A 13,996-nucleotide genomic window follows, 5' to 3' on the forward strand; every position below is an offset into this window, starting at 1 on the left:
AAAAAAACAATTGTTCGCAAAAAAATTTAATAACTTTATAATAATTCTTTAACAACAAAAAAGTTGATTTTAAAATTACCTTTACTGGTGCAAGTCATTTTAAATAATATATTTGACTTGAACAGAATCAGTTATTTCAACGTTAAAACATGAGGGGGATTTTTAGACAACATATTCTTACAGTGTAATGAGGATCATAATTGAGAATACCAAGAATGATTTCAATAAAATCAAGAGTAACATGTCAAACACATTATGGTAATGACAATTTAGGTGGAAAATGAGCTTAATTGTCAAAGAAAAAAATATTACTGGAACTAAAAACAGGCTTCATTTTCTTTTGACAAAATATACAGTAATTTCTTAATTTTTCCAATTGAATTTGCGGTGAAATTTGCGGTGAATTTGTGTCCATATTCTATATGAATGGTTACATAAGAGAAACAGACCCCAGGAAGGGGGAGTTGTGGGGAAGGGGTTTTCTAGAGTCACAAATGTGGGATGGTTTGAGAAAAGACGGATCTAAATGATGGTTCGCCCTGCAAAGCTCATTTATTTCCGTCAGGGTGGAGTAATGGCCTGGTGGAGTGTCCTACTTCCTGGCAGAAGATAAGTGTCTGTGGGTGGCGGAAGGTTCTCACTTATTGGATGACTGGGCTGAGGGTCGGGCCACTGCATTTAGTTCGCCCTGGGGCGGTGTGGCGGGACTCCTGGGGGACGTCTTTTTTAGGGCTTTCTTCTCTTTAGCCTTTTGCTGTCTGGTGGCTCTCAGTGCCTTCTTCTTCAGATAGGTCTCCTCTAACTGATAAAGCATATCCTTCACTGCTTCCACCTGTAAAAGAAAAGTTCAGCCAAACATGAGGATTTGCTCTAGCCTGGTCCCACCAGTCTCTTGTACATTTCATTTGTACATAGTGTCTGGCACCGCTCCATTGACAAGCGTTAACTTCCTTGTAGGCGGGTACTCTATTGAAGTCTATAACTATTGGATCTGCCCAGAGTCACTCTGGATCTGCCATAACCAATCGCTAACGTCTGGTCGTGACGTATGCCTAGCGTTCGCCTTAGCCAACTATTCACCAATAACGGAGCGAGCTGGAAAATCAAACTTTTCCCGAACCCTGTGTGGATGAGGGCCACAACATCCTGGCCACCAACACAACTAAGCAAAGATTGTTCTTGCTCCAACTTTAGCTTATTGATATTCCTTTAACGCCCTAATAAAGTATTATATATTTGAAAATAATAATAGCTTTGACTTGAATCAAAGCTGTTAATTTAGCTTTTACCACACACGGTAAGAAAAAAAAAACAATCCATAGCAAAAACTGTAATTTTCTGCCAGGATTAAGCTTAGAAATATTTCCTTTGCACCAACCCCAATTAAACACACCTGAACCAGCCACTCAAGCTCTTTCCAGGCATACTAGAAACCAGTGTTGGGTAAGTTACTCAAAAAAAGTAATCCACTACAAATGACTAATTACTACTTTAAAATTGTAATTTGATTACATTACTGATTACTGCATGTAAAAAGTAATCAGATTACTTATTATTTTACTTTCAAGTTACTTTGAAAACCTATTAAAACTACAAGAATACACTACAAAGTGACACTCAGTTCTTTCCGTAGTTTAATATTGCAGACATCCCAAGTGTCTCCCGCATATTGATATTGATTGACTCCCTGATGCCCGCAAATTAGTCAAAATCTCCCGGAATTTAGAGCGAGTGAGCAAGAGTGTGCATGCGAGACAGAAGAGACTGTGCTCCAAACAGTGTAGCGCGCGCACGGCGGAGAGGGAGAGAGCGAGAGACCTTGCGTGTCTGCCTCATGAAGTGCGTTCTCCGGTAATTCATTAAAGCTCATGCTCATTAACTGACGCAGCCGGCCAAACGTGATTAGAAATGCATTTTACTAAATATTTTTTTCTTAACAATACATTTGTAACGCAAGTAACTTAATTTTATTGACATCAGTAACTGTAATCAAATTACATACATTTTAAATGTAATGAGTTACATTACTGCATTATCACGAAACTTTGTAACTTTTAAACTTTATTACTTTGTAATGCGTTATACCCAACTCTGCTAGAAATTTCCTGGCAATTGTGATGAGGCAAATTGGAGCTAAACTCTCCAGGACCGACTTTGAACACCCCTGGTTTAGATTTACATGAGGGAGAATATTTGGGTGAACCGTTGCTTTAAGACATACAATAACACATACTATCAGAGGACAGGGACATGACATAATTTTTATCAAGCTTTATCATTTGAGAAGGCTGCAGATCAACACAAAAGCACGTTTTTGAAACCTTGTAAAGTAACCCCCCGCCCCCCTTAGAGACTTCATTACCTCCTCAAAAACAAAAGGAAGTGGCTCCCCTTTCGACCTCTCATTTCTGAGTAGATGGCTTGCCGTGGGAATTTATTATGTCTGCTCTCGGAGAACGGGGGAGTGAAATATGAAAGTGAATGCGGGATGTGAGTTAGGATATGGAAAAGAAAAGCAAGGTTGAGGGAAAGAGAAGACCGCGTCAAAGGCTCAGAAGTTCAGAAACGCACAGTTATATGTAGGTGGTGAGTCCTGTTTGCTTATGAATTCAGTCCAAGTGTGTTTGTTTGGAAGGTTTTTGCTTTTTCTCCTCTGGGAACCGGCCTGAAAGCTCCATAGTAGAGGGCTGAACAGTCATTCCACGTTCAAAGGTATTCTCTCTCCCCTCTTGCTCATTTTTTTACTGAAACACCATTCCATTTTCTTATTTCTTCTCGTTCTTGGTCCGTGTGGCCGCCCACCCACTCATACACGGACAGATTCGGCTCTGCAGCAACAATTAGCTCTCCATTACTGTGCATATCTGTTGGTTTTTGTGTGTGTGCAGGTCTTGGCTTTTTGCTCCTGCTACCACTTAGGCATTCAGCAGCGATACGAGAGCTGTCAAAATGCCTATCAAACCTGTCAGCGCTCATCATTCAGTCCCCAAAACAAAGGGCCTTCTCGGCAGAGAGGAAACAGAGCCCCGATCAAAGAGCCCATCCTCTGCTTCACAATACAGTAAAGCTCATTATGCAGTCAGACTGTCAGTCCTGCTGGCCTTTTAACCGTTTACATAGTTAGACACTTATTCACTAGATGAAGTTTGGGGGGTCTGAAACTCTGGCCAAAGCTGAAATTGTTTTGTCGCTGTTTGAGTATGTGAATAGAAAAATAAATGTAACACTTTTTTATTATGCTGTGGTTATGGCTAAGGAAATCAGTGCATGCTTTTTTTCTGTGGCTGTGTATGCGAGAATCAGCGATCAGCTTTTGAGCGTCATACATTATTTGCAGCAATTGTGGTAGGTGTATTTTTTGCCACCTCTGTGCATTAAACAGACTAAACTAGGGGTAGAAAATCCGGTGAAATCATATTTTGGCAGTTCAAGCCATTTTGATGGAGCACTGTTTATCTGACGTGAGCAAATTAAATCAGACAACTGCTTTACTAAAGTGACTTTCTAATCTATCATCTAATTGTAAAATGTATATATACGGTATGTATATATATATATATATATATATATATATATATATATTTATATGTGTGTATATAACATATATGGGTCAATGACATGACGCCTAAATTTTCTGTCCAATTGCATTTTTTTCAGGTAAAAACAGGTTTAAATGCATAAAAATATACTGTATATTTGTAGTACCTCTCCCATGTATGTACTCACTTTAACTATTCAAAAAGCTTTAGTAATTTGTAATTGTTTTGTTATTTAAAGTTATTTAGTTATCATGTGGTGTGACCGTCCGGCCATAACTTCTGTTTTGGAAACGTCTTTGAAACTGCTCTAAATTTATTCAAATTTATTTTCTGGACTATTTGGCATGATTTCCAAAGTGTTTTATAATCCTGTTAAAAAAGCATTTGTATTTATATTTCCATCATAATATACAAACAATCTTTGTCAGTTGATGTCCATTTAATGAAATATCATGTGGTGCGACCATCAAGGAACTACCATTTTGGGACTTTTATGTTGAAAACTATTCAAACCAGGAAGTTACATCATATACCAATTTACCAAGGACTAATGGAAGCAGCAAGCAGGTTTGTAATTCTCTCAAATTGGGGAAAAAATTACAAATACCTTTATAATGGTTGGTATGTAGTTGCCACATTTGGATGTCATGTGGTATGACCTAAAAAAATAATATTAAAGTTATTTCTGCAAATATATATTTTTTATTATGAATTTCATAGTGACCTTTTGTGGGAAGCTAGCTTGTTTTGTTTAGGTGGCCAATACTGTGCCTGTAAATTTTGACTGAATTTGAAAATATCATGTGGTGCGACCACTGCAGACTGTTTTCCATGATAGATATATGTCCTAGATTGGCAGTTTTTATATTTATATTAAATTGACGGTTTATATACAAAAAGTACTTTAATTTTTCTAAAATAAATCTGAAATTGCATAAAAATCTATTCCAAATTATACTAAATTAGAGCATGTAATTCAGTTTAGTAATTATACATTTATTAATAATGTATTTATTATTCCAATGTCCAGTGTGTACAATGTCATTGAACATGTACGGCTTTATGGAGACCAGGACACGGACCCTGTCCATGCCTCGCCATCAATACATCATACCCGCGTTACCCTCGATTTACGGTTTTATTTTGTAGAAACCATGGAAACACCAAAGATGCTTAAATATATTATGTGTTTTATTAGACAGGTGAGCAACTGTTTGGATACATTCATCGACAGAAAACTAATCATTATTATAGAGCCCAACACAGTTAGTCTTTTTGTTTAAATGTTGTTTTCTTGATTTACCGCGAGTACCATATTTACCATGCCTAATATCGATCTAGCTCACTGCAGTGTGCAACAAGTGTCTTATATAGTAGCATTATAACAACTTCCATCACACTTAAATGTATCTAATATGATAAAACAGCGCTGCATTGCCCCACATACACATGACCAGAAGAATCGGAAGCGGTCACTGCTCCCGAACTGTGTTGTGCTCGTCTCTCATTAGCAATCGCTCCAGCAGCCTCGTTCCGCTCCAGCGGCTTTCGTAACGTTAATAAATCTTTAATACATTACTGGTCATCCATGAATATGATTTCTGCCCGAGTCCCTTCGTATTCTCCACCGGCTGTAGAGGTAAAGACAACAAACCCCATGATTCCGCAAAATCAAGGCGTCATCAAGCTACACCTTTGTTTTGAATAAAAGACCCCTAGTGGCGAAAAATTACATAGTGTGCCTTAAATACATCTATTTTGTACATATAGCCATATTTGTGTTCAGTTCATATCTAAATGTGCAAAAAATATATGTGTGAACATTATGTATGAATACCTATATGTAAATTAAGGAGATCAGGCGGCCTGAGGTTTTTCATCTCGGGAGGTCAAAGGTTACACTTCCGCGAGGTCTTTTCAGAAGTCATATTGTTCTCTGCTCTCGAAGTGAATCGACAAGCACCAAAGCGCAGACTTAATGTAGAAACGATTACTCATATCTGTTCTCCCTCCCCTGGGAGGAGTCAGAAATAGATGGGATGGCAGCTGGCAGAGAACGAAACGAGCTGAGCACTTGTAGCTTATGCCCATAAATGTGAAGACGCCCATGTGCACTTATACTACAGTGTGTTGGAAAAAAACAGCCCGAAACACAGCATCTAATGACTCTCCAAAAACAAACTGCCAAATCAATACATGTACGGCCTCAATATGTGAACTCCAGCGCGGAGTTCAGAATGTGTTGCTTAATGCCCCTTTGATTCATGTAGAACAAATTGGGGATGGAAATGAAACCTGGTACTGGTGTATTTCTGAGAAGGACGTGCTGCTGAGCTTCATAAATTAACTACTCAATAATTTGAGGGAAATGAAGGGCTGAAGCACTTGAGCTGCATTTGAAGTTTGATGTCTGCCTTGTTTATTAAGGCTTTTTATGTCTTGATGCGAAGCAGTTCATTTTTTTCACAGCAGTTTTTTTTTTCTCAAGTTTTTCAAAATTTGGCATTGGCAAATCACTCCTCCTCATCAGGCCACTGTGTGGTATTTATGCTATGATGGTATTTTTTATCTTCTAAGGGCAGATGGATCACATCAGGAGATTAACAAAAGGAATCCATGTCCAAGACTATATGTATGTATGCTGAGATATCAGTCTGTATTCAGTATTTGATAACAGAAGTTCCCCTTGGGCTCGGATTCTTGTTGAGCGCTGGGTTGGCATGTTTTGGCAACTGTTAATCTTTTGGCTTGGTCTCCCTAGAAACCTCTGGGTGGGGATTTATCCAGTCAATTCGTCTCAAAAACATGGTCCACAATGTTTAGTTTAAGATTAAGTACTTCGAAATTGGGAGAAGAGAGGACCATATGCCACACAGAACAGAAAATGCAGTGCCCACAGACCTGTGTTTCTCTTACATGCCTCTGATCTCTGATTCTTGTCTGGGATTCTGATCTGTTCTTTAAAGCACAAGAAACCGTGATAGTAAATATATTTATTATATAATTATATATATATATATATATATATATATATATATATATATATATATATATATATATATATATATATATATATATATATATATATATATTATTTATAATATTTTCAATATTAATTTGTTTTTGAAGAAGCTTTAATTAGCCATTAAGTTATGTCTGAGAATCAAACATGGAGGAAATTTTAGTACTTGGAGTTGTCTTAGTATTATGTAATATAGTATTTATTAATATATTTCATTTTTATTTATAATTTTCAATTTCATTTTAAAGCTTGATAATCCATGGCTAGGTGTGCATTACATGTTTTTAGGGCTGCCCCCTAATAGTCGACTAAACGTTAGTTGACTAGAAGAGGCTTAAGGCCCATTTATACCAAGGACGATAACGATAAAGATATAGTTCTAAAAATCATTCTCAATATTAAGGAATAGAGTTCACACCACAGCAATAACGATAATGGCACAGAGAAAAAATATCGTTGGGATCACTTTCGGGACTATTTTTTTTTTCAGTTGAACAATAAAACACTGACAGCCATTTAGAATCCATTCTAATTTAAGGGCTTGTGCATTTAAAATGGCAGACATTGCGGAGAAGTTAATCGCAAAGGTCCAGAAAAATCCACCACTGTCAAGCCCCTTTTCAAGAATATTGATATGGAAAACATATCATACCCTCTGAATAAATGGTGAGAAGTATTACCTCGGATATCCAGCGCTCGATTCAACAACATTGTCTTGCTTCCTTTAAAGTTGCGGTGAAAACAGTGTTGTTTTTATTCTACTATATTGACTACACAGCTAAATTCACTGTTAGATTATTAGATCGATTACACTAGCTTCACTCAAAACATAGAATGCTGAGGCCATCTGCTGGTGAAAGCCATGTAAATGCAACAAGAACAGCGAAAACATGTTCAATGACATTGTACACACTTTGAAATCGCAGCGCGCGAGCTTAGAATAAACAGACCGCTATCATTCGTTGTTGAGGACGCAAATATAGTTATCGTTATAGTTATCGTTCTTGGTGTGAACGGACCTTAAGTCGATCTAAATTGTATTAGTCGGTTAGGTGCAAAACAAAACGCAGTCCGTGAGGGACAGATAGTTAACGGCGGGTTCTTGTAGTAATTAAAACGTTCGCCTATCATCTGTCGACCAAATATGGCTTAATTATTTGAAACATGTAAGTGACAACTTTACATGGCTGCTCGCTCTAACATTAACCTAGATAAATGTGTGCTATTATTAGGCGCATGTCCAAGTGTTTGTGCTGAGTGTGGATGTGGTATCCAAAGTATAACTTTAAGTATAAAGTATAATAAAGTATAAATCATATCTGCTATTGACGGTAAACATTATTGTGCAGCTGTTTTCATAGACCTGGCTAAGGCTTTCGACTCCGTCAACCACAATATTCTTATTGGTAGGCTAAAGAGTCTGGGTCTTTCAAATCAATGCCCCGCCTGGTTCAATAACTACTTTACAGATAGATTTCAGTGTGTTAAATCTGAGGGTCTGCTATCTAGTCCTGTGGCTGTTTCTATAGGGGTACCACAAGGTTCTATTCTTGGGCCGATACTCTTTTCTATATACATTAACGATGTTGCTCTTGCTGTAGGGGATTCTATGATACATCTATATGCAGATGACACCATTCTTTACACCTCTGGCCCAACTATGAACACTGTGTTAGACAACCTCCAAGCGAGCTTTGATAGCATACAGCATTCACTCAGTGGTCTCCATTTACTTTTAAATTCTGGCAAAACTAAGTGTATGATTTTTAATCGTTCTCTTTCTGGACCTCCCTGTACAAAAATAATCTCTACCCTTGATGGGTCTGTACTGGACTTTGTTGATTCTTATAAATACTTAGGGATATGGTTAGATTCTTCACTTTCCTTCCATACCCACATCAACAAACTCCAATCCAAAATAAAATCAAGGATCGGCTTCCTCTTTTGTAATAGGGCCTCCTTTACTATTCCAGCTAAACATGCCCTTGTGAATATGACTATTCTTCCCGACTTAGACTTTGGTGATGTGGTCTATAGATCAGTCTCAAACACTCTACTCAGAAAGCTAGATGGACTATATCATAGTGCCATCCGCTTTGCAATTCACGCTTCGTTTTGTACTCATCATTCTAAAAAAAATCTTTAAGACTAGAATCTATTGTCCCGTTATCCTCTTTCAAAAAATTTATTTCCAACCTACTGTCACACCATTGTTCATGTTAGCGTCAACATTCTTCCTCGGTGTAAGATAATGCATTGTCTTCTTTGTTTATTCATTTATTTATTGTATTGTATTGCTGGCATACTAGGCAACTTGCCTAGGTATTGCATCTGGAATTATGTTGTAGACTGGATTTGTGATTGTATAACTGATCGTATCGTTGATCTATTGTTTTGTCCTTTATGTGTAACTTTTTGTTGTCTGCACCTTGACGCTTTATCTTGGCCAGGTCGCCGTTTTTAATGAGAATGAGTTCTCTATGTGCCTACCTGGTTAAATAAAGGTTAAATAAAATTTAAAAAAAATTACGCGCTTTTCTGCATGACATGGAGGAGCAATCACTTGCATTTCTTCTTGATAACAGCGGAAGCAACTTAAAATACTCCATTTTTGGTCACACGTAAGAGTAATACATCAATCGAAACTGTAAAGGGTTTTATTTGTGTAAACTCACAATAACAAAAAAAAGTTGTGTCTTTGTCAAATAAAAAATAGAAAAAAAGTATGTGTAAATATGGCTTGTTGCTTTTACAGACCAGTATCTTTCATCTCAGGAAACACACAATTGCAACCTTCTTCCAACCCCTCTGTCCCTCCAGAGGTCGTGCCCTTGAGCAATTACACTGTGATGAACTCCATGGCTGTGCCAGAAATGTCTTTCCCCCTGCCCCTGGATTTAATATTTAAGTATCATCGGCTGCGGGACGGGCCTTATCTCTGCCCGTTGCCCTCTCTTCCTCCCTCACTCTCTTTGTCCCTAATGCTGGCTGGATGATGTATGAGACAGATCTGGAGTGAAAGGTCACGTCCACCGGAGAGAGTGTGAGCTTTAAAGAAGAGTGTGTTTTAGCAGCGGCGTGTGATGTAATCAGAGCGACTCTGAGGTGCGGGCAGCTGATGGAGTGATTAATAAGGGTCCATCAGTAACCCCAGGGCGACAGGCGCTGCTGTGGCTGAGAGCGAGTGACCCGCTGATGCACTGTCTTTGACTGTGTGAGTGTCATCATTCCTTCCTCAGCGTAATTCATCACCGCTACGGCCCAGACAAGACATTCCCTTTCTAGACCCAACAATCCCCGACTGAACGGAGCCCTGGAGTCCAACCCATAACCCCACTGGCCTAAAAACAACATCCTCCACTCTCCCACTAAAATGAAACACCAACATAGTTAATAACCTTTGAAAGAACTGTTAACTGAGTGGCTGTTTACACGACACAGTTTTCAACGTAAAACTTTTTATGCGTTCGTTTACACGACAACAGCGTTTTGGGTGCCTGAAAAAGTGTAGGTTTTTGAAAACGGTGTCCATGTAAACAACAAAAACGCGAATCTCTGAAGATGAAGACGTCATGCACATCCGTATTACACGTTCAGTCTATACAGTGTTTCATCGCCATCTAATGGCCTTGCAGTAGAATACAAGGTTTTGAGTCGTTTTCGCGGATCTGTGTGAATGGGGATCGTTTAGACAATGGTGTTGTCTGTACGCGGAAAACTCAAAAGAAAAACTTCTCCGTTTTAAGCATATTGTTCTCGTGTAAACGTACCGTTAGACACCAATTTCAGGTCTTGAAGCCTCTACTAAAGAGCTGATGACCTGAATCAGGTGTGTTTGCCCATCTGAAAAATTCAGCATTGCTGGTCAACAGCTTTAAAGGCCCACTGAAGTTCCTTTGCAATGTCAAAGTATGTTTGCCCGTCTGCCGGAAGCTAGTAATTTTAGTCTATGAAGTTTTAAATATGGGTTATTTTCTTACATCAACGCTTCGCTTCAGAAGGCCTTTATTAACCCCTCGGAACCGTTTGGAACACTTTTATGATGGATAGATGCACTTGTATGGACTTCAAAAAAATGGTGCCCATTCACTCCCATTATAAAGCTAGGAAGAGCCAGGACATTTTTTTATATAACTGTGATTGCATTCGTCAGAAAAATGAATGTAAATCATGGGCTAATTTCAATTTTTGGGTGAACTATCCCTTTAAGGTAGGGTAGGCATTTTTTGTTATAGTGGTTGAAACTCTCTTCACATCCTGATTGCAATCAATACGAGTAATGGTCTAAATATTAAAAAAATGCACATATATGTTTGTCCAATAATTACAATTGATCCGATAGCTGCCGACACAGGTAAAAATCTGATTTAGAGATAATTATTTATTACAAACAGAAGCCCTATAGAGCATGACATCATATTCTACTGCACATATTCTGACATTTTTGCAACTTTCATGATCTCCAGCATTCCCTGAGCACCTCCAAAGCACCAACTAAATTCATTATCAAGTTTAAAGCATTCAAAATTGACTCAATAACGACAGATTTCAGTATAAACATGAATCCTTGAGAGGAACTGCCTTTTTTTTGGAATCTTCTATACTGTAGCCTTCAAAGTGTACCCAAACTTCCCTTAACTTTAGGGTCTCTATTCTGGTCAGGCTTCCACAAGAGTGGGAGGTAGATTCAATTCATTCAGACACAAGACGGTAAACAGGCTAGCATACACTGTCAATAGTTTCCATGGTGCTTCAGAACAACATTTCAAAAGGCTCAGTGCGTTCTATGAAATATGAATCATTGGCTCAACTCTGCTCTTGCCAGGGTCCTGGCTTGATTTCCTACTCTCAGTAACAATTTGAATATCCCGAGCCAGGCTAATTAACAGGGGAAATTCATTTATAGACGAGAATCAAAGAACTGGCCACTTCAAAAGTGCCATTTTGAAGTTCACACGACTTTGTTAACCATAATAGAGATGACAGTCCTGCCAAGAAGTCTCCGCAGGCCCTGAAGACCACCTCAGAAAATGAATTTTACCCTTCAGATTTGGTATATCAAATGTCTTTTTTGAATTCTGAGGAGTGTGTATGGAACAATGTGCAACGGAGTGTATGCGCAGGCACTGAGTGGCATTTGTGCCCCATCTACACACACCGTCATTGTCCTTTTCCCTTTTGCTGTCTATTTACCTTTTGCATTGCATTCCACACACGTTCCTGATCAGACCGCTTGCCTTCAAGGGTGTCCATGGTGTCTGCCATTAGAGCCAGCAGCTGCCAGGAGGAGATAAAGATGATCACTGCTCAGTTCACAAAATGCCATAACTTTTCTAAACACTGCACCTTAAAAGCTAATTAAAAATCATTTGTTGGCAGCTGATTTTTATAAGTCATCCCTCATATAATGATGACTTCCTTCTTGTTCCCCTTTGGGTGGTAGAGAGGGGGAGGGATGGTCTTGGGGTTTTACAAGGCAGGTGGTTAAGAGACTAAAACAATGTAGACAAATTGAGGAACAACACTCGTCCATCACAGGGCACAGCGGATGGTAATGTACACAGGGCTGCACGCTGAGACCCATTTACCTGAAGGTCCAGGGTGGAGGAGTAAGAGAGAGAAGGAAGGGGAAGTTAAAGAGACAGAGTTTAAGAAACAGAGAACGTGATAGACAAATAATGTAAATGGGGTCAATGATGTGGCACTGATTCATTCATTCAAAAAATATATATTAGCTGATTTTAGTTAAAGTTAATTTGAATATTTTTAGATATTTATGGATAAGTAAAATGTGTCAAGGCACTATAACCAACCTTAGATTGTATAGAAGAAAAATCTTGTGAAAAGATTGGAATTCTTTAATAAATAAATAAACAAATAATTGTAATTGTCCGCAACATCAAAATCAGTGTGATATAACCAGGGCTGGACTGGGAGTAAAAATCGGCCCGGGCATTTTGGCCCAGACTGGCCCACTACATATAGTCATAAATACAAACAATCTTTTCACGCCCCTGAATATGTAGCCTATACTAACTCCTATTAAAACCACTAATGCCATGTAGCCTAATGAGTGAGTGGGAATGAGTAAGAGTTAATAGATGAGATAACTACTAATTGTAAAATACAATCGAACTACTCCACAATGATGAATCCTAAAACAAGCTATAAGCTGCATCGGCATAGCAATATCAGTGTTTGACAGGATTTTTGGTAAATCTGTGGTGGGTGTGTCCCTTTAAGGGGGGTTCGGGGGAAAGCAAAAATTGGGCTTTTTTATGTTAAATTCATCAATCTGGTGCACTTTGAGAGTTAAAAATTAAGAGCTCCAACCCATAATCAGTGTGCAAATTGACCAAAGAAAAACTCAAAACTCTTTTAGCTGTGCTATAGGCTAGTGTCTATCTGCATTACACTACTACATAATAATAGTTATAATATTAATTCCATGACAGTAATAGCCATAGCCTATATTGTGTTCTTCTGAAAGTTGCCTAGTTCTGCTTACCACAGTTCTCTACACTCACTCATTCTCTCCTGATCCTCCTCAATATCCTGATCAGACACTTGAAGGGCCCGTTTCTTTTTTTCACGCTATTTCTCTGCACATTCCTTGCGTTTCTTCTCCATCTCTGACTATTTTGTGGTGTTTCATCTACGTGTTTTCATTACACCGGCACAAAGATCCCAGCGCCGCCAATTAAGCAAAACTAATCGAATGGGCGGCCGATGTACAAGTATTATGGGCCGTTTATAAAAAAAAATTTTTTTTAGATTTTTTTTAAAGAATGATCTGTATCGGCCCAAAAAGCACGTCGGCCAACCGGGCAAATGCCCAGTATGCCCGATGGCCAGTCCAGCCCTGGATATAACCTCTAGGAAGGAAAATTTAAAAAAAAAGGAAAAAACATCACAGAGAGGAACCATGTAGACCCAAACAAAAATACTAGATAATAAATCTATGACATGGCAATATTTTTTCAGTTTTTCATATCATATGGTACAAAACTAATATTCACAATTGAAAAAGTAAAAAAAAAAAAAAAAAAGTTTGATGCCTCATGCCTTTCAACCTTTTGTTGAAAATGATGCAAATATTTTTCCAGACTTGTATGTTATTCATGATTGATAGGAGGAAAATCTCATTAAAATACTAAAAAGTTGTTATTATTAAATGATTTCAAAAAGCACAAAAAGTAAAAGTGGAAATAATGTAAACATAAAAAAAATACTAATGATTATTAATAACCTGGCACGTGTGTTTCAAACTAGATTTTTAAAATATTTTCATTATCAAAAACCAGAGAGCAGTGCTAAACGTGCACAAGAAGTGACAGTGGCTGGTCACCTGCTTTACTAAGTGCTGTTAAAGTATAGCGAGTTGATTTTGTAGTGAATCCACTCTCGATATACTGTACATCACACACTCTCTTCA

At 38.1% G+C, this 13,996-nt stretch overlaps 1 protein-coding gene across 1 annotated transcript in view; it reads right to left on the bottom strand.

Annotated features, from left to right (window-relative positions):
• Positions 1 to 474: 474 nt before the first annotated feature.
• Positions 475 to 13,996, bottom strand: part of LOC143711389 (spermatogenesis-associated protein 16-like) — a 67,469-nt gene continuing 53,947 nt past the window's right edge. The window contains exons 9-10 of the mRNA XM_077202840.1: positions 11,755 to 11,838; positions 475 to 832 (exon numbers count right to left, since the gene is read on the bottom strand). Of these exons, the coding sequence (XP_077058955.1) occupies positions 638 to 832; positions 11,755 to 11,838 (279 nt within the window). The 3' untranslated portion in view covers positions 475 to 637. The remainder of the gene's footprint in view (positions 833 to 11,754; positions 11,839 to 13,996) is intronic.

The sequence above is a fragment of the Siphateles boraxobius genome, unplaced genomic scaffold (genome assembly GCF_051911475.1).
Source record: "Siphateles boraxobius isolate OS27281-9 unplaced genomic scaffold, OSU_SipBor_1 5, whole genome shotgun sequence".
NCBI lineage: Eukaryota > Metazoa > Chordata > Actinopteri > Cypriniformes > Leuciscidae > Siphateles > Siphateles boraxobius.